At 39.0% G+C, this 21,819-nt stretch overlaps 1 protein-coding gene across 1 annotated transcript; it reads left to right on the top strand.

Moving 5' to 3' along the window:
- Window positions 1-15,540: 15,540 nt before the first annotated feature.
- LOC127154050 (adhesion G-protein coupled receptor G7-like) lies at window positions 15,541-21,560 on the top strand. Its single transcript, XM_051095441.1, has 10 exons — window positions 15,541-15,574; window positions 15,690-15,841; window positions 19,175-19,333; window positions 19,447-19,559; window positions 19,637-19,968; window positions 20,388-20,469; window positions 20,585-20,743; window positions 20,829-20,988; window positions 21,093-21,269; window positions 21,355-21,560. The coding sequence occupies exons 1-9, from the start codon at window positions 15,553-15,555 to the stop codon at window positions 21,258-21,260; spliced, it is 1,347 nt and encodes a 448-aa protein (XP_050951398.1). The 5' UTR covers window positions 15,541-15,552; the 3' UTR covers window positions 21,261-21,269; window positions 21,355-21,560.
- Window positions 21,561-21,819: the final 259 nt, after the last annotated feature.

Genomic DNA, 21,819 nt, shown 5'->3' with positions numbered 1-21,819 from the left:
GAACATGCACAAAACACTGATGTATTGTTTAATTTATGACCAACTTCTTGGTAAAGTTTGGCAATAAACCGTATGGGTTTAAGCAATATATAAAGTTAAAGGGGGGGACAATAAACAACATTTCTAATACAGCCAGAATTGTCTTCTGTCTTCCATTTATATTTCCACAGCATGAAGGTCATACGAATTTATGAATCAACCGCTTGTTTTAAAATCTTACTGGACTTGAATTTTAGTCATTTTTATATAGGCTAAAAATGTGTATATCGTTTATATTGTTTTACTACTTACACAATTATTTTAAGTAAATGTCCATTATATTCACAATCTGTATTGTTATCATTCAACATTTGTAAGACTACTGCTTAGTACGCCCACCCCTACATCCTGGGTATTAATTGCACAACAAACATATGACTAAACCTTAACCATGAAAAAATGTCTCCAATATGCAATGCCATCAATGTCTATAAAGCTTTTCTTTTTTAGGTTTGCCTGCTGTTATTGTCGGTATCTCATTGGCTTCCACTTACCGTGTGGATGAGCCTTTGGGTTATCGTCAAGAAGAGTTGTAAGCAAATAGTTTTAACTTTTAACTTCATTTTTAACTTCACTATTTTATTTTGTTATTACACTGATTTTGGAAATGTAATGGTTTAGTTGTCACTCTTGTTTGCTACAGTTGCTGGCTGGCTTCAGTGGACACTAAACAAAGGTTTGATTTTAAGAAACCCATGTTTTGGGGATTCGTACTTCCTTTACTGATCATGCTGATCTCAAGCACAGCAATACTGCTGCACTTCTTGTACAACATCTGCAAGACCGACCCCAACTTAAACAGGTAAGTGCCAGAAAATGTTATCAGTTGTCAACCAAAGTGGATTTATGAGAATATATTCCACCAATAACACACTGTTGCTCTGTAGATCACGTAAAACTCCTTTGAAGAAGAAGATTTTGAGTAGTTTTTCTCTGGCAGTGATGCTCGGCTTGTCTTGGGTCATAGGCTACATTTTGCTCATCACCCATGAAAAAACTCTCAAATTAATTCTCAGTGTTGTTTTCTGTCTCCTAAACACAACACAGGTGAGTTAATGCACATTGCATAAAAATGCACAAAAAGCTTATAATGGACTATGAATGAAATTGTCAGTGCTTCTGTATTCATTACAAGTTTTCTCCATTTCCAAAGGGTGTTCAGATATTCATTTTATTTGCTCTGAGGCCTTTTTTAAACTCAAATCCAGCTATTCTCAACTCTCTGCATGCACCAGAAATAGGCCTTCACAAGAAATCATTTTATTTATGGAAAAATAACAAGCAAGAAAGCAAAGAAAGCTACATATCCACAGATCACTGACAGGAAAAGGTAATAATAATAATACATATATCACAATATCTAAATAAATACAATATACAAACCACCTTCTAAAAACTCTGCTTTTTTAGGTGCTGTAGATCGTTGGTGAGAGTGTGGCCTTCACCTCAGCAGTGATGAAGACAAGGAGGAATATCAACTTGAGTCAGATCATTTAAGAACACTCTTGGTGTTTGTACAATTGTATCCAGATTCAGTGTTGAGTTGGCAGCTCAATTTTATATTCTATGCTCATGTCATTAGGAACTTCTTGGGCTTTGTTCACACTGCACACAAATCTGATTTGGTTTTAATTTCCACTCTTTAGGACTAAATGTTGACACATTTTTCAGGTTATGCAATATAATCTGCTTATTCCAAAAGTATAAGTACTATTCAATAACTAATGAATGTCACATAGTTCATAGGAATAGTTAAAAAAAAAAAAAAAAAAATGCTGAATATTTAGCCAACTTAAGGCCATCCAAGATCAAGATGAGAGTTTGTTTCTTCATGGGAACAGATTTGGAGAAATTTAGCTTTACATCATTTGCTCACCAATCCAATTCTCTGCAGTGAATGGGTGCAGCTGAAAAAACATCACAATAATCCACACCACTCCAGTCCATCAATTAATATCTTGTAAAGTGAAAAGACGCATGATTGTAACCCATTTTAACTGTGAACTGTTGCTTCTGAACAAAATATGAGTCCATAATTAATGGCATGATTCTTCCAAAAAAAAAAAAAAAAAAAAAAGTCCATCCCCTATTGTCCTCTTACAGGCATGTTTGTTTAAAGCATTATTTTTTTTTTTGTTTAATCTGTGGATATTTCTCTTCTAATTCAGATGTGATGACTTCTAAAATAGAAGACATATTTTAGAAGTTAAAAACATCTTAATGATGGATTTGTTTTTTACAAAACCAAAGCTTTTCACTCCACAGGATGTTAACTGAGGATTGGTGTGGTGTGGACTACTTGTGGATTATTGTGATGTTTTTATCAGCTGTTTGGACTCTCATTCTGATGGCACCCATTCACTGCAGAGGATCCATTGGTGAGCAAGTGATGTAATGCTAAATTTCTCCAAATCTGTTCCCAAATGAAAAAAAACTCATCCAGATCTTGCATGACCTGTTGGTGAGTAAAATTTTAGCAAATTTGTATTTTTGGGTGAACTGTCCCTTTTGAGGATATACAAAAAAAGTGCTGTTTCTCAAATTCTGATAGAAATAGCTTGAAATCTGATTCCTATAAACAACAAAACAATAGATTTAGCTTTGTTAACACACTAACAAAATAAAAGTATTTGAGATGGATATGCCAGTCTGATTTTCACTGCCTGTCTGAACAAAGCTTGACACGTCAGGTTTAGCCGCCAGTTTTTTTGTCATTAATGTTTTGCGTTGTTGATAATATGATGTGCTCTATTGTAAAATAATATAAATGTACTGTAAACACACCAATCTTTAGAGTTTGACTCATTACTTTTTTACTAATTGACTGTTGACAAATGTTAAACATTGATGAAATGACGTGTAGACTGTTGGGTCTAAATTTATTTTCAATGTAATCTTGACATGTAAATTAAAACTGATTTTGAAAGGAATACACATCTTATGTATTCTTTACCAAATTAAAATTGATGGATTTTGAAATGAATGAACTTCATAATCCTGTGTTATTTTAAGTTCATGGGATCTTGGTAGAGTTTCTGTAATAGTTAGAAGAGCATCTCCACCAGGGGGAACCATTTTCAAGAAAATACATTTGTGATACCTAGAAGATGCATAAACTGTAATTCATTGTAATTTGCATTCAGTACATACCTGTACATTGGATATGTATTTCCTCTTTTTGTTCTGCTTTGATTCAAATCAATGTCTGATGCTGAGATGGGGGAAGTGAGACACACACATTTCAGGTAAGCGGTGGAATCCGCTTTCTCTGGCAGTTCCTGGATGAAATCACTTGCCTGTGATCAAAGATAGTGAGAGCTGATGTGGGGGAATATAGCCGAATTCATGCAAAATGATTAGCTCTCCAACAGCTTTAACTGGTTTGGCTACTGTAAACTAAGGAAAGGACTAGACAATTGTTAAATCTGAAAAAAACAAACAAACAAATTAATCCAAATTGATTCCTTTTGGTAACACTTTAGAATAGGGAACACTTATTCACTATTAACTACGACTTTTCCCTCAATAAACTGCTAATTTGCTGCTTAATAATAGTTAGTAAGGTAGTTGTTAAGTTTAGGTATTGGGTAGGATTAGGGATGTAGAATAAGGTCATGTAGAATAAGTTAATATGTGCTTAATTAGTACTAATAAATGGCTAATATTCTAGCAATATGCATGCTAATAAGCAACTAAGAGACCATAAAATAAAGTGTTACCTTACTTTTCTAAAATTCTAACTAACTGTTAATCCTTTTGAAATGTTTAATTCAGGCAGGGTTAACCTTAAAGTAGCACTCAAGTACAAAATCCTTCATCACTTGTTAATATGTTGAATTGTGCAGTAAAATCATATCTTATATATTGTATTATAGTACATTGTATTGGCAAGTCATCAACTAAATATTTACTATCTTAAAATCTGCATAACTGGATGTTTTTAAATAAACTCTGACAAAAACTATATACGTTTTTTTTAACTGGACGATATGACGATATATATAACACTGATATAAGTGCTCACCAGGGTTTAGACATGCCTATTTTGTATTTACAAAATGAGTTCACAGGCAAATTTGCTTTATTTATTTTCCCCGGGGTCAAAATCAGACACATATACGTGTTCCTGGCTGCATCAATATCTATTGACCACTGGATATGTGTTAAGTTGTTACGAACATTATATCAAGTTCAGCAACCTTTAGTTTAAACTGATTATCGTTTGTTTTGCTTGCGTTTCGCATCTTCCCTATTAAATCCATTTTTTGCTGAAGGCTCTTTTGCCACTCAGTCTGGCTGAGGGGGCGTGTCCCGGTGGTAAAGAATGCCACCAAAGGGGCCGTTACAGCAAATACAGTAGTATACAGCAATTTAAAAAAATACAGTAAGCCTCACAGAAAATTTCCATGATGCAATGGTTATTACAGTTATTTACTGCAAAGGGAATTTAAAGTATTATACTAATATAATATACTAATATAATAGCAAAATTGCACTGTATCCTACAAAGTGATACTAATCCCCAAATAATGGATCTTCACATTATTTTGTCCAGCTATGTGCTGTGTGTGAATGACACCTAGTAATACGTAATATACTATCACTGTGTAATGCTGTTGTCTTTTTAGTTCTGTAAGTTTCATTGTAAATGGATGACTGTTTTCATGACTGATGGACTTCCCACTCCGGCAATGATCCAGCTCCACCTCTGCTTTATAAACCAGAACAAGAGTAGTTAGTAGTTAGTTTTACAAATGTCATATCTAGTACATGTGAAATGGACTACCGTCTGCTGCTCTTAATCTTTACCTCAGGTAAGGTATAAAATCTGGTGTAGGATTTATTTTGAATCAGTTTTCACTCAGAAACTGCTAGTAACTTTCTCAAGTAATTACACAAACTGCAAGTAACACATTGAATTACTATTATTATTATTATTTACTTTTGAAATATAGCATTTTATTGGAAAATGGACTGTAGTAAATAATACCAGGAGTAAAACAAAATTTTAATAAAGTTATAAGTATGTTCTAATTAATAATGAGTATATTTTGTCATAAAAAAATTGAACTACAATCCCTGATAGCACATGTACATCTCTGAGACGTCTATTTGACGTCTGCATTTACATCTGCAAGACAAAGTTTGCTCATCTGTAATACATCTATTAGACGTTTCCTATCAGATGTCAAATAGACGTCTATTAGATGTCTTTAAGATGTTTATGATTTATAATGTATGTAAAACTGACATCTTACAGATGTCTGCCAGACGTTTGTACACAGCAGATGCTTTCCAGATCAAGAGATCTTTAATAGACAACTTGCAGACGTATGTGTGCTATCTGGGATAATTTGTCATTATTATTTAAAAATGGTCAGGTTATTGTTTCTCTTTCATACAGCAGATTTTTGGTGCTTTATCTAAGTAGTTCGTACAATACTGCAAGACACGTATATGTTTTATTTCTCTTTTTATCCTGTTTGCACAGCTTGCATTCCTAATTGTTTTTTTTTTTTTTTCTGGGTTAATTTCCATACTGTCGTTTGCATATGACAGTGCTGTGCAACCATGTGTTACCATATGTTACTAGCTGTCATATCAACATTATATATGGGTGGAAAAAGCATGCCAAAATGTTAAAAATCTTTGGATAATATCTCTGAACTTTTATTTAACCATACATAAATCTATTACTGAAAGAAGTTTGTATGGAAGTATGTATAGACACAGACAGACAGATAGATAGATAGATAGATAGATAGATAGACAGAGAGAGAGAGAGAGAGAGAGAGAGAGAGAGACTGAACCCTGAAGTGGACAAAAATAGAGAAAGTCAAAAAGTGATGTGCTCTGCTCTCCAAAACTAATTTGACTACATAATGGTCCATACCAAACAGTATAAACAAATAAAAACAAATGGCACAAAGAGAAATGTTTTTGTGTAACATATTTGTGTACATGGTGCAAAAATCAATTATGCAAAGTTACTACCTTGAGCTGTTTCTGATCTGTCCCACGTATGTATTCAAGCCAATTCTGTAATATAAAATACTTTCTGAATTTAATTTATCTGCAGATGTGTTCATTTTTAACTTATTTTAAAAAAAAAACTTTTATATATTCTAGATTCATTACATGTAAAGTAAAACATTTCAAAAGTTTTTTGGTTTTAATTTTGATGATTAGAACGTACAGCTCATGAAAGTCAAAAATTCAGTCTCTCAAAATATTAAATAATATTTACATTTGAGTTTCATTAAATGTCCATCCCTACAGTATAAATTTGGGGTATCTCTTGTTCTTTGAAATCACACTAATCGGGAAGACTGCTGATATTGCAATGGTCCAGAAGACAATCATTGACACCCTCCACAAAGAGAGTAACTCACAGAAGGTCATTACTGAAAGGGGTGGCTGTTTATAGAGTGCTGTTGTGACGGGAGGAGCAAAACGACAGACACAGTGGGCGTGGTGTCAGGCCTCGGAGAGGCTTTTATTAAACAATAAACAAAAGTGTCAAAAAGGGGGGAATAAACGTGTCCAAAATAAATAGGGAATCTGGTGTCCTCGACGTGCAGGGGTTCCGTGAAGGAGGGGCAGTGTTCAGAAGGGAAGGGTCCAGGTAAGGGGCGGAGTCCGGCGGCCGCACTCACTCCCCTCCAGGGTCCGCGGCACGAGGGGTAGCGGCTTCCTTCAGCGGCTTCATCCACCTTTCGTTACGGCGCCCCCTGAGGCGGGTAAATCGGGCCGGCATCCTGGCCCGCAGCCGCCTGGGTGCGGCTTCACGTCCGGACTGCGGGTCCGGCAGCTCGTCTATCATATCGGCGGCGCTCAGTCCCTCTACGCTCCCTTCCTGGACCCACGAGGACACCAGCGTGCATGCACGGGTAAGAGACCAGTCTCCTGAGGAGAGGCGCACTCGGCATTTTAACAGAGGCGGTAATGAGGCTTCATTCACGTCAGGTGTGCCTCATCCAGACCTGGATGTTTCAGCGCCCCTCCTCTCTCGCACACCCACTCCCATCGGGAGCCTGGTGAAGGGCGGCGATTACGGACGGGGTGACGATGATAATTAGGGGGGAGGCAGCCGACTCGTCACACTGTATCAAAGCATATTAAATGCAAAGTTGACTGGAAGGAAGAAATTGGGTAGGCAAAGGTGCACAAGCAACAGGGATGACCACAAGCTTGAGAATACTGTCAAATAAAGCAGATTCAAACACTTGGGAGAGGTTCACAAGGAGTAAAATGAAGTTGGAGTTACAGTCAGAAGTGTCTTACCTGTGTTAAAGAGAAAAAGAACTGGACTGGTCCAAAGTCCTCTTTTCAGATAAAAGTAAATTTTGCATTTCATGTTGAAATCATGATCCCAGAGTCTGGAGGAAGACTGGAGAGGCACAGAATCCAAGCTGCTTGAAGTCCAATGTGAAGTTTCTGAAGTCAGTGATGATTTGGGGTGCCGTGACATCTGCTGGTGTTGGTCCATTGTGTTTTATCAAGTGCAAAGTCAATGCAGCCATCTACCAGGAGATTTTGGAGCTGACAAGCTTGATGGAGATGCTGATTTCCTTTTCCAGCAGGACTTTAGCACCTACCCACAGTGCAAAAACCACTTCCAAGTGGTTTGCTGACCATGATGTTACTGTGCTTTATTGGCCAGCCAACATGCCTGACCTGAACACCACTGAGAATCTATGGGATACTTTCAAGAGAAAGATGAGAAACAGTCGATCCAACAATACACAGGCGATCTGAGGGCTCAATAGTGCCTCAGCAGTGCCACAGGCTGATCGCTGCCACATTTCACTGATGCTGCAATTTGTGCTAGGAGCAAGTCATTTGCTGTAATATGTGCTGCTGACCAAGTATTGAGTGCATTAATGAACATACTTCAAAAAACTTGAACTTTTCTTTTTTGCAGATCCATTTTTTGGTTGATCTCAGGAAATATTCTACTATTTTAAGATACTTTTTTTTTTGACTTTCATGAGCTGTAAGCTCTAATCATCAAAATTAAAACAAACACAAAAACTTTAGAAATATTTTACCCTACATGTAATGAATCTATGATGCACCTGTATATATATATATATATATATATGCACGGCAAGAAAACAAGGAACTATGAAAACACGGGAAAACACAGAAACTCCAAATGGTTAAACAAACAATACTCAGCAATGTGTGTGTGAGAGTGTGCAACTTAAATTGCCCTCTTAATGGAAACATGAGGAGTCCGTAATTGGTTCCTTGGCAGAGTTATGGGATGCAGTGCCCTCTAGGGAAACTTAAGTTGGAAAGTTGGAAATTTCATTTTCAGGTCTATGCTCATAGTGGTTAATAGGTAATAAATAGATTATAACTATTTCATAAATAAAATTCAGTACCATAAAATCTCCTGAAAATACAAAATATTTTCAAACTAAAATATAGTACATTAATTGAAATAAAAAATGTGGTTTTGACTGCCATATGAGCAGCACCAAAGAGTGTTCAAATATAAAAAAAAAAGTACTCAGCTTAAACTTAAGCAGATGTATGTGTGTGAGGAAATATAAAAAGTTAATAATAGTAAATAAAAAAGTAGTTAATAAAAGTAAATAAATAACACAGCACAGGACAACAGTTCCAATGTGTTTTTATGTGATCTGCATCAGATAAGGCACGTAGTTCACATGCTTAACAACGGTTACAAATTCACCGTAAACATCTTGGGGCTTATTGCTTTATTAGACCTGCTCATACTGATGAAAAAAATCTCCTTTCTTAATAATTAATATTATCCACAGGAAACACTTTTAGTATGGACTACATCAGTATTTAACTGCTCATTCCATCATGTAATCAACAAAAACTATCAATGTATGAATCTGACACTTTCTTTTCCATGCATTATTTTATTATATTCATGCGAGTTACGTCATCAGATTACATTTTCAAGTGACTAACGAAATAACGCATTACTTTTTTTTTTTTTCAAATAAGTAACGGCAGTTACTTTATTTTCCCATTTACTGACTGACACCTTTGCTGTCCATGTTAAGAGAAACTGGAAGTGATGTGCAAAGGCAAAGGCAGAGGCACTACCTTCACACTGTGGCTTATTGATTTCACTTTTAATGTGAAAGAACCTTTAGAGTTGCCAAAAATATAACTTCTGTTTTCTGTTATTAAAAATAAATAAGCAAGCCCATCTCAGGGGACAAAAGGTAATGCAAAAGTAATGTAATGCATTACTTTCCATAAAAAGTAACTAAATAGCACAGTTAGTTACTTTTTATGGCATAACACAATGTTCTAATGGATTACTTTTAAAAGTAAGTTTTCCCAACACTACTCATATAACTGGATCATGTTGAAATTAATCGCTACGTATTGTTGGTGATGTGAATGTGGCTTAAGTCAGACTGGGCTTTCCTAAGGTGTTGGTTATTGGCTGAAATATAAGTTGTCAAGTTGGACCAGATTTAGCAAGACTAAATGGAAGTGGTCACAATTGGATACTTTTACCTGATGTTTTGTCTCTGTCAACAGCTATTTTGGAGAAGACTTGGTGTCTAAATCATTCAGTGAGCGCCAACAACACAAACAACAACAGCATCACAACGATCAGCCCCCTCTCCACAACAGTGACCAAACCGAACAGCATCACAACAATTAGCCCCCTCCACACAACAGTAACCGTACCAAACAGTATCACAACAATTAGCCCCCTCTCCACAACACTGACCGTACCACGTCTGGTGTGTCAAAATGGGGGTACCTTACAACAAGGGGAATGCATCTGCAAAGATAATTGGACTGGAGCTATCTGCAACATTTGTAAACACCCATTGAAAATATTGTACAGTGTACAGTAGTCAACATTTGAAGTGGATCAAAAATGTTTATCAAAGTGTTGTTAGGACAACTTTGATGAAAGTTTGATCCACTTCAGATGTTGACTACTATATAAAATGAATAATCTTAAAATATCTCAAGGTTACTAAAGTTTTTTTTTTTTTGTTTTTGTTTTTTTTTTAACAGCAAATTTTTGCCCTAAACAAAACCCCACAAAAGCTAGCCCATTCAACTTTCCAGAAACTTTCTTAGGCCAGTTTGCTTCCTCTGAAGAGCGATGTCCACCAGGAACAACAAATGGTACTTAAGTGTCATTACTAGTTTCCTTTTTATAACAATGTACTTTCCGTATATTGTCATTTAACTAATATTTGTTTGTTTGTTTATTTATTTATTTCCAGCTGGCATGCACCAGGCTTCAGCCCTCTGTAACAGAAATACTCACTTATTTGATTTTCCAAATATTCTAAATTGTAGTTTGACACTAGACAGCATTAATGGTGAGGTATGTAATGGGAGATGGGGTAATCTTAAATTTTCCTCAGAGGAATACAGAGACAGTCTGATTTCACAACAGATTTTTATCCCCTTTTTCCTTCCTTTTTTTTTTTTTTAAATCAAGGTTTCTGGAGCTACTGTGAAAGAAAAACAGAAATTAGCCTCCAGTACCCAGATCCTCACATCCATACCAGAACGGCTAACACCCCACAACATCACAAATGCAGCTCAAATAGCCAAAGCCCTGCTCTCTGACAAACAAACTAAAGAAACTAAGGTAATAAGCCTTAAACAGATTTTAACATTTAAAGTTACTTGTCATGATTTTACCTGTTTTCCCCAGTTTCTTCATTTTCTTTTTTTTTTCTATAGAAAAGTAGGTGTAATCTGATTATGTAATCCAGATTACATGTGGCCTTATCAGTTATTACCCAACACTATATGATTTAGCTAATATGCCAAGTTATCCTTAAACACAGTGGGTTTATATGTGTGTGTGTTTGTGTGTGTACACTGTGTATTCTCACCATCTGCATGGCCATAAATTAATTGCTTAAGGTGTATTAGTATTTTCTGAAATATTACTAATGATCATTAATTTAATTGTTGAAACTATGAAACATATGCTCAATAAAATGTGTCATTAATAGCTGTAAAATAAGTACATTTTTAAAGTTTTCCTCAGCTTGTCGCTACAAAATTTTTCAGGAACATATGGAAGATTGGAGGTAATTGTAACCTTCTTGGAATGGCAAATGGTCTGCCGGGGAAACACAGGCTCTGAGGCTATAGGATCCACTTAGATCTCTCATATGGATCCCAGCCCTGTACCGGTTCTCATGGATTCATTGAGTGTGGGTCTGGCGCCGGAGACCCTGCTATGTCTGGCTGCCGAGGGGATGGAGGAGCTCAACAGGGTCTACTGTATGGACACATTGGAGCGGTTTTAGCAAGCCGACTCGAGCTGGAACCAATTAGTGCTTCTACCTATTTGAGGTGAGAACACAGGAGAAAAGAGCTGGTCTGAGGTCCGGTCCATGCACCATCTTAGGGTGCCGCCCTCCTCCGGGGGCAGCACTTGCAGGCTCACCACCTGGTCCCTGAAGGAAGCGGTGGGAACTTTGGGGATGTAGCTGGGCCGGGGCCTGAGTCAGCCGGCCTGAACTCTAGGCACGATTCATTGACTGAAAAATGTGTGCAGGGTCCCCTACCCTCTTGATGGAGGCCAATGCAAACAGGTGCAGGGTTTTTATTGATAGGAACTTCAGCTCAACTGATTGCAAAGGCTCAAATGGGTCCTGCTGTAGTGCTCTAAGCCAGTGGTCTCAGACTCGATTCCTGGAGGGCCACAGCTCTGCAGATTTTTGCTCCAACATTAAACAAACACACCTGATCCAGCTAATCAAGGTATTTAGAATTACTAGAAACTCCAACCAAGTGTGAGTTGGAGCTGGTAAGCTAAACTCTGCAAACTGTGGCCCTCCAGGAACCTCAGACCTCTGCTCTAAACACTAGAAAGAGGTCCCAAGAGGGTATGGAGGGGGACTGGGCGGATTTAGCCTTCTCGCCTCCTGAGGAACCTGATGACCAGGTCATGCTTCCCCACCGACTTCCCCTCTATGGGGCCATGGTGTGCAGCAATAGCAGCCACGTAGACTTTAGGTGGGAGGGAGACAGCCTTCGCTCCGACCCTTGCTGCAAGAAGGACAGCACGACTCTGATCTGGCATCTCCTGGGGTCCTCTCTGTCCTCTCGGAGCAACACCATTAGACGAATAGGTTTCACTTCAAGGCGTAAGCATGTCTCGTGGACTGGGTTCTCATCGAAGTAATGGTGTCTACCATTCCTTGGGATAGATCACCTAGAACGTCTGCGTCCCATCCAGGGACCAGACATACAGTTTCCAGAGGTCCAGATGCAGGTGCCACAGGGTGCCCCCTCTCTGAGATCCTTCCTCAGAGAAATCTGCCAGGATGGGGCTGTCACGAGGAGCATTAGTTCTGGGAACCAGGTCAGAGTGGGCCAGTAGGGTGCCAAAAGCAGGACCTGCTCCTTGTCCTCCCTAATCTTTCACAGTGTCTGTGCGAGAAGGCTCACTGGTGGAAATGCATTCTTGCACAGGCCCAGCGGCCAGCTGTGTGCCAGTGCATCCGTGCCGAGTGTTCCCTCAATCAGGGAGTAGAACAACTGACAGTGGGATGTTTCTGGAGAGGCAAACAGATCTACCTGAGCCTCCCCGAATTGTCTTCAGATCAGCTGGACTATCTGTGGATGGAGTCTTCATTGTCCGGGTTGTGCAGCCAACGAGCAAGTGGTGTTGTTTGGTACCTTTCATAAATGGTTGTGAGAGACTTGCTTGTTCTGGGTGGTTGTTGAGCAGGTGCTTGTCATCTCTGATATGGTGGTGTATCTGGTGATTGCCGACTTTCCATTCTGTCACTGGTCACAGCAAGCATGACTCATGTTTCTAGTCCTTCATATTTAGCTGTTTTTTTAAGGAACTCTTTCAGTTGTTTCATGACTTGTTCCATGTCTTCTGATGGTAAACTCAGTACTGTGCTGGTCTGAATAGTGCTGAGGTGGGGTTTGTCTTTGCTTACCCACTCTAGTTGGACGAGCTAGTCGTTTGGCTTTCCACGTCCAGTTAGGTTTTCACTTGATCCTTTCTTTTGGGTTTCTTGAGAAGCGTGGCTGGTCTCATTGCTTTTTGCAGCGGCTGGGCTGATGGTTGTCGTGGACATGGGGGTCACGCTCTCTGTGCTCTTGATGGAAGATTCTGTTGTTGTGATGCCACTGGGTGTCATCCAGTGCAAGGTTTTTGGTGACAGAGTTCAAGAGTGTGGATGTTTTGTTATCTTTCTTTGAGACCACTTTCTGCTTGTTGTAGGCCTTTTGTGTTAGGTCATGCAACTGTTGGATGTTCATGGAGTGTGCTTAGATGACGACTGACTCCAGTGTGCAGATGTTATTGAAGTATTGAAGTACACATCCTCTTTAAGGTCAGGATAATTGTGTCCACCAAAGTAGGCTTGTTGGAGCCAGCTGCAGTAGTCTTGTGGAGTCTCTTTTCGAACTTGTTTGATTACCATGTTACAGTCCATGTTTAGACTCAGGGTCTGTAAACTCTTTAGTCAGGACATCACAAAGTAGCTGGTAGTTTGACTTGGTGTGACTGGGTTGTCAATCTAAGAAGTTTAGTACCTCGGGACGTGACGTGGTTCTTTGTACAACCTGTCTCTGTCAGTCACTGTCAGAGGTCTAATTTCCAGGTGAAAGTTGACATCTTGTAGGTGAGCCTGGATGTCGTGGCCCTCTTTGGAGTTTGGGTTGAACTTGCTGATGTTGTTAGACAGCTTATTGAGGTCTTTGATGGTCATCCCATGTGCAGCTCCAAGGTCTGCTTGGATGGGCTCTCTTCTTTCAGGGACGGGAAAGAGTTGCGTGGCGAAGGCCAGTGGGGTTTTGGGCTGTGGCCCTTCGCTTCTTTCATTGGATGCCAGTTCTTTGATGTGGGACTCTGTTCTGTTCAGCAATAGTGAGGCTGAGGGATGTTTCTCTCTCCTTAGCTCTTGTTTCAGTTCATAAGCATGATTGAGTTCATTTCTGACCATGCATTTAAATGCAGGGGTTTAGGTTGAACGAAGAAAGGTTTGATTACAATCAAGTTCATAAGGATGATTAGTCTTCTTTGACAAGATTGTGTATTTCATTCACTTAGAATTGATTGATGGTCCCTAAAAATGTGAAGAGTGAATAGGGAAGAAAGCAGGAGAGAACAAGAGAGGCTTGAGTAGAAAGGAAAGGAGACTCTGCAAATTTCAATTTAATTCAAGTTTATTTGTATAGCGATTTTACAATACAAATCGTTGCAAAGCAGCTTTACAGAAAATTAAAGTTTCTACATTAGTAGTAGCTTACTAGTGGTAAATTCAGTAGATCGGGTCCACTCACAGGCTGTGTTGCTGTTATGCCCAACTATGTGTAAAGCATTGTTTATAGCTGCTGCACAACTAATGAAACAACAGTAAAATTTGAGTGAAATAATTGTCTTTCTAATTTATTTGAACTCATAGTGAGGGACAATAATGAGCTATTAACAGCTCAGGTGTGTTATTCCCAAGCTAGGATACAAGATGGTAATTTGCATGTTGTCATTTCCATATGCAGTATAAACATTGCATGTCAGTGTCACATCTTTCAAACTTCACATGAAATGGACAGATACACTAATTTAACTATACTATAGACAGACATACTAAAATTTGACTAATTTCACTATAATATTTACAGATATACTAAATTGACTAATCCAGGTTCAGCACGGAATGCTACATCATCTCATATACTGAATACTGAATACTCTCCAGAAACGTCATGAGAAGTTGTTTTTGTTTCTTCATTGTGCAGGATATTGCAGTATCAGTAGTCGCTACAGTCAGTCAGCTCCTGAACGCAAGTCGTGAGATATTCTCTTCTGTCGACAATACTGCAATTTCTGAGTAACAATACTTTTCACACTCACTGGCACTGACATACAGTGCCATCTTACAGTATATACAAAAATCATAAACACTCTATTTCTGTCTGACTTTGGATTGTTTGTTCAGACTAACAAAAACTCTACAGGAAGTCTCTCTGCGTGAGGAACCAAATCCATTGTTGGTGCAACCGAATATTGCAGTGCAGTCACTGAAGGAGCAGGCTGATCCAACAAAGCCGATCCAACAAGTGCAATTAACTGCTTTTAAAGGCAAGTGTTTGAAGTGTCCACAATAATATTCATCAGCACAACAGTTTTCAACATCTATAATAGTCAGAAATTATTAGAGTAATGACTAGAGTAATGATGCTAAAAATTCAACCTTGTGTCACAGGAATAAATTACACTTTAATATATATTTAAATAGAAAACATGAAATTTTAAATTGTAATGATATTTCACAATTTTACTGTATATTTTATCAAATGATGCAGACTTAGTATTCTCTTAGCATAAGAGAATATTTTATAACTATTACAAACTTGCAATCAGTAGTTTGCTGTACTGTTAGCGTGTTACTAAAAGACGTACTTATCTTAATTTTCCCAGGGCTGAGTGATAACTTTTCACCTAACAGAATAAAACTATATACAACAGAGGCTGATATTCCCACAGAAAGAGTTGACCTTCAAATGAATGTCACTTTCAGCAAAGGTAAAGCTGGTTTCTTCATAACTCTACTGCTCCTCTTGTTGTACTTTGTAATTATTCTACATGAAATGAACTGTTGAGCGTGATCATTTTAAAAGTAATCTCACTCTTTCTGTAGGGATTAATAAAAATGTTGGATTTGTCCTCTATGATAACGATCAGTTCTTCCAGTCAAAAAGCTTTGAACCTTCTCTGGATACCAAAAGAAGAGTGATATCTGCTAATCTTGAAGAAAATCCTGAAATTGTTCACTTTACAATCACACCATCAGTGAGTCCAAAATAAAACATTGATTGGAACATTAACATCTATTGATGTTAAAGGTTGTTCATGGAACCATCAATGCCAATAAAGAACCTTTGTTTTTAAAGGGGTCGTGAAATGGAGAATCCAAATCTTCTTGTTATTTCCATATATATTATAGAAGGTGACTCTACAACAGGGTCTTGCCTCCTGAAGTCTTGCCCACGAGGTCCACTTTCCTGCAGAGTTTGATCAAAGTTAGAGCTAATCTCTTCAGGAAAGTGGATCTCGCAAGTTTAAGAACTCAAAACTCACTACCCAGTTTAAAATATGAACACCCAGATTAGACACCCCTTAACGTCTGTCATCGGCATATGTAATCAAGGAGATGTGCTCTGAACAATTCATGTTTGTCCAGAGTGATATTCTGTTAGATAAACTGTCAAGTAAGAACATCAAACTTGTTATTTCAGTGGATGTAAAGAAACTTCACCTGCAAAAACTTTGCATAGCCTTCCTAATGAGCGTCAGAAATGCATGGCTGAAATGACAAAAGACAAATTATTCCATAGGATGTCTAGATACTTGATTCTGATTGGCTGGCAGATATGCACTAAAACCGTTTAATGCACAGGTAGTTCCAAGTCAGTTTAATCAACATTCTATATTAATGCACTGCTTTATTTGATGCACGCAAACGCACACACACACAGAAAGAGAGAGAGGTCGGAAATCACATTGCGCTGTGCACATACATTGTTGTCAGCGCTTCCCTGCATTTCATATTAATAAAATAGCCTAGATACTAGATTGCTACATTATATTCCTCAGCAAAGAGGTGGTAAAACCGCTGTTTTTTAATAAATTTGTTGTTTATAGAAAGAGACGCACAGCATGCAGACAGGCACACAACTGTCATCTCTTTCTCTCTCAGTCGATCGATAATTTACTGGAATAAATGTTATAATTAATTCAAATAAATGTGATCTTACCACACTATTTCATCTCACAGCGGGCAGAATGCTAGAGCTGCTGTCATAACTGACGAAAATAACCGTCTGGATTATCTTATCCTAAAGTCTGTTGCTGTAAATTCCTCGCCTTTACCAGTTAGTATAGCACCCACACATGACAGAAGACCAGAACAAATACAGGCTATGTTGCTTGGGCACTTTTCCAAATTTCTATCTGGATACTCTAGATCTGGTTGATCACTGATGGCAACATTGCTCAAAAAGTTGCCCCCTGTATTATCACCTTACCACCCCAACCTGAACAAACAGTCTAAAGATGATGATACACAGGACAACTTTTTGAGCAAGGTTGGAAGGGGAGACACAGGGCCCACAACCAGTTGTTGCCTATTTGTTGCCCATTCTCAATTTCCCAAGCAACATTCCTCAAAAAATTGCCCGTGTATTGTCACCTTTTAAGGCACACATTCCAGTGGACAGTCCAAAGGACAACTTTACTGCATCTGTGGCAAGGGAGTCACTATAGTTTCTGCTGGTACCCTCTGCTGGTGAATAATGATTTCCCATTCACCATCAGCCTAGCCGAGGACCACACCAACCCCACTCCACATCCAGAGACCAGCCATCCACCACTGATGACCTGGATAATAGAGTTGCCTGAACCCACCGCAGCTGTGGAGCCTGAGCCTGCTGGATGAATGAGCCAGTAATAAGGACTGAGCCAACCATTGTCCTGGAGCCCGAGCCAATGAGAAGACTGACCAGGTGTGTGAGCCATCAACATTGTGGATTGTCAATGGGAGTATTAGTGGAGTTTGAAAGGATGGAAGGAAGCCCCACCCACTGTCACTGTGAATGTGATGGGCAAGGCCTCTGGAGGATATTTGGAAAAACTTTTGGACATGTTTGAGGATTTAATCAACTGGTTTAGGGAGGTAAAACCCAGTGTTCCTGTATCTCCTGTGTATCCAGTGTTTTGTAATTGACTGGTTTATGGCGGTGATACCCAGTATTCCTGTATCTCCAGCATCTCCAGTGTTTCCTGTGGCTCCTTTAACAGTCAGTTCCTTGGCCTGCCTCCGCTGGTATCATTCAGCCCCTCTGCATCTCCTACACCAGGGGTGCCCAAGCTCGGTCCTGGAGGACCGGTGTCCTGCAGAGTTTAGCTCCAACCCCAATTAGACACACCTTAACCAGCTAATCAATCTCTTACTAGGCACACTAAAAACTTCCTGACAGGTGTGTCCAGGCAACTTGGAGCTAAACTCTGCAGGACATCGTCCCTCCAGGATTGAGCTTGGGGACCCCTGTACTACACCATCAAGTGTGGATCTGCCTCAATGCTTCAGGGCACCAGCTTCATCTAGGCCAGGGGATCTCCTGTCTCCAGCTCCAGCCACTGCCTGTTGACACATCTGCACAACTATCGTCCTTACGGCTCCACCGGGCTTTTTTGTCCCTCCATCTTTGCTTTGGCCAGATGTGGACCTACCTGCACCTTCAGCTCAGTCTGGCTCTGCCTCCCCCACAGGTCCGCCTCAGTCCTCTGGTTCCACCTTGGATGGTCATGGTCACAGCTCCACCTAAGTCTCCAGTGCCATCAATGCTGTGTGGGCTCCTTGGCTCATCAGCTCCACCTGGGTCCCCATTCTCCAGAAGCTTCATCTCTGTCAACTGTCCCCAGGGTGTTGTCTGCCAAGTTTCCACCATGGCTCCTTCCTCTCTGGACCCTGCACTTGGGCCTCATTGTGACTGGTCTCTGGACCACCATTTGTCTCCGCCTGCTACCTGCACGCCCGGCTCTGCCTCCCTTCTAGGTCCGCCTCAGTCTCCTGGTTCCACCTTTAATGGTCATGGTCACTGCTCCATCTAAGTCTCCAGTGGGCTAAAATGGCTAGCTCGGACTGGGTTTTACCTCCCTAATAATTACCGAGCTCGGAGCCCTTTCCCAAACAGCATGCCAAATAGGCATAACCTTTTCAGGAGGGTGTATACTGTAACGTTTAAGCTGTATCTGTTTTTCATTGTGTTTTCATTGTGTGACCAAGTTTCCCTCTTTTAATGAGTGCAATAAAGTTAGCCAGTCACAGCAGTGGGTGTTTACTTCTGTTTCTGCAAGAGGTAATGCACCTTTCAGTCCCTTTTTTTCCATGAGAATGGAAAATTATCATTTTTACAAACATTGAACATTTTTGGTGTAGAAAAGCTGTCAAACTTTAAAAAAAAAACCTAACCTTGAGAAACAATAAAAACAATCTGAAACTGCATTTCATGACTCCTTTAAGAGTGTACAGAACTATACTGTGATGTTCCTCATTATCAGATACATTGACAGAGTTTGGAACAAAAATGGTGTTGATAAGTTAATACACTGTTGAACTTTTAGGCTGATTCCACAATGTCTCTCAACGACTTTGCATGTGTGTTTTGGAGTTACTCTAAAAATGACTGGATCACAGATGGTTGCACCAAAACTGTGAGCTCCTCAGGAAGTGCAGGTTGCAGCTGTAAAATTCAGCAAAAAGCAAACTTTGCTATTCTGATGGTAAGTTATATTTGCATCAGTTTGTAAATACCATTTATATTTAAGTTAAATGGATCAGCTGTGAATTAATGTGTATTTCCACTAGAATTTAATGCAGGTGTCATTTTCTGCAGGCATTTGATATCAACTATAACTATTCTGAAGCTTTGCATTGGATCAGCATCATTGGCTGTGCTCTGTCTGTTTTGGGACTGTGTGCCACAGCATTGTACCAAATCATAACCAGGTAACAGTTTACACTGTTAAGCATATAGCTTTTTGAAGTGGTGAGGCAGTTTTTATATATTCAAACACATACAACAGGAAGTCAAGAGGAGGCAGTCCTACTCTGCTAGTGGTGAACATCTGCTTAAGCATGACAGTTTTCTACCTTCTCTTCATCTTCGGCATAAACAACCCCGTTCAACATGTGAATGTAGCAAGGGTGTCTGGGGAGAATATAGTTCCTGAGTCTGACCACCACAAGTACCCAGATGAGGGACCCTGTACGGCATTTACAGCTCTGCTTCAGTATTTCCTGTTGGCTACGTTCACTTGGAACACTCTGTACGGCATTAATGTGTACATGCTCTTCCACGGCTCAGTATCTGGAACACCTCGATGGTTTCCAAAAGTCTCCATGGCTGTTGGATGGGGTAGGAGACACTGAACATGCACAAAATGCTGATGTATTGTTTAATTTATGACCAACTTCTTGGTAAAGGTTGGCAATAAACCGTATGGGTTCAAGCTATATATAGCTAAATGTACTATGTCTTTTGTCTTCCCTTTATATTTCCACAGCATGAAGGTCATACGAATTTATGAATGAACCGCTTGTTTAAAAATCTTACTTGACTTGAATTTTTAGTCATTTTTTATATACAGTTGTCTAAAAAAGTGTATATCCCAATCTGTATTGTTATCACCCAACATTTTAAAGAATATTGCTTAGTTCACCGACTCCTACATCCTGGGTATTAATTGCACAATAAACATATGACTAAACCTTAACCATGAACTAATGTCTCCAATATGCAATGCCATCAGTGTCTATAAAGCTTTGTCTTTTTAGGTTTGCCTGCTGTTATTGTCGGTATCTCATTGGGTTCCACTTACCGTGTGGATGAGCCTTTGGGTTATCGACAAGAAGAGTTGTAAGTAACAAATAGTTGTAACTTTTAACCTCACTATTTTATTTATTAATTATTACACTGATTTTTGGACATGTTGGTTTAGTTGTCACTCTTTTTTTTTTTTTTTTTGCTACAGTTGCTGGCTGGCTTCAGTGGACCACAAACAAACATTCAGTATAAAGAAACCCATGTTTTGGGGATTCATACTCCCTTTACTGATCATGCTGATCTCAAGCACAGCAATACTGCTGCACTTCTCGCACAACATTTGCAAGACCAACCCAAACTTAAACACGTAAGTGCCAGAAAATGTTATCAGTTGTCAACCAAAGTGGATTTATGAGAATATATTCCACCAATAACACACTGTTGCTCTGTAGATCACGTAAAACTCCTTTGAAGAAGAAGATTTTGAGTAGTTTATCTCTGGCGGTGATGCTCGGCTTGTCTTGGGTCATAGGCTACATTTTGCTCATCACCCACGAAAAAACTCTCAAATTAATTCTCAGTGTTGTTTTCTGTCTCCTAAACACAACACAGGTGAGTTAATGCACATTGCATAAAAATGCACAAAAAGCTGATAATGGACTATGAATGAAATTGTCAGTGCTTCTGTATTCATTACAAGTTTTCCATTTCCAAAGGGTGTTCAGATATTCATTTTATTCGCTCTGAGGCCTTTTTTAAACTCAAATCCAGCTGTTCTCAACTCTGTGCATGCACCAGAAATAGGCCTCCACAAGAAATCATTTTATTTATGGAAAAATAAGAAGCAAGAAAGCAAAGAAAGCTACATATCCACAGATCACTGACAAGGCAAGGTAATAATAATAATAATACATACTGTATATCACAATATCTAAATAATAACAACATACAAACCACCTTCTAAAAACACTTTTTTAGGTGGTGTAGATCATTGGTGAGAGTGTGGGCTTCACCTCAGCAGTGATGAAGACAAGGAGGAATATCAGCTTGAGTCAGATCATTTAAGAAAGCTCTTGATGTTTGTACAACTGTATCCAGATTCAGTGCTGAGTTGGCAGCTCAATTTTATATTCTATGCCCATGCTATTAAAATCCTCTTGGGCTTTGTTCACACTGCACACAAATCTGATTTGGTTTTAATTTCCACTCTTTAGGATTAAATGTCGACACTTTTTTCAGGTTATGCAATCTGATCTGCTCATTCCAAAAGTATAAATATCATTCAATAACTAATGAATGTCACAAAGTTTGAGGAAATGAAAAATTGCTGAATATTTAGCCAACTTAAGGCCATCCAAGATTACGTTGAGTTTGTTTCTTTATGGGAACAGATTTAGAGAAATTTAGCTTTATATCATTTGCTCACCAATGGATTCTCTGCAG

This window comes from Labeo rohita, chromosome 22 (assembly GCF_022985175.1).
Source record: "Labeo rohita strain BAU-BD-2019 chromosome 22, IGBB_LRoh.1.0, whole genome shotgun sequence".
Lineage (NCBI taxonomy): Eukaryota > Metazoa > Chordata > Actinopteri > Cypriniformes > Cyprinidae > Labeo > Labeo rohita.
Note: the sequence above shows the minus strand (reverse complement) of the source record. Positions and strands in the feature narration are given on the sequence as shown.

What these genes read in the sequence shown, in the direction of transcription:
- LOC127154050 (XM_051095441.1), top strand. Translation starts at nt 15,553, where the DNA reads ATGAATGTCACTTTCAGCAAAG. An exon ending in CAAACTTTGCTATTCTGATG is followed by an intron (nt 19,334 to 19,446) that starts GTAAGTTATATT and finishes CATTTTCTGCAG; the next exon opens with GCATTTGATATCAACTATAA. An exon ending in GTCTCCTAAACACAACACAG is followed by an intron (nt 20,989 to 21,092) that starts GTGAGTTAATGC and finishes CCATTTCCAAAG; the next exon opens with GGTGTTCAGATATTCATTTT.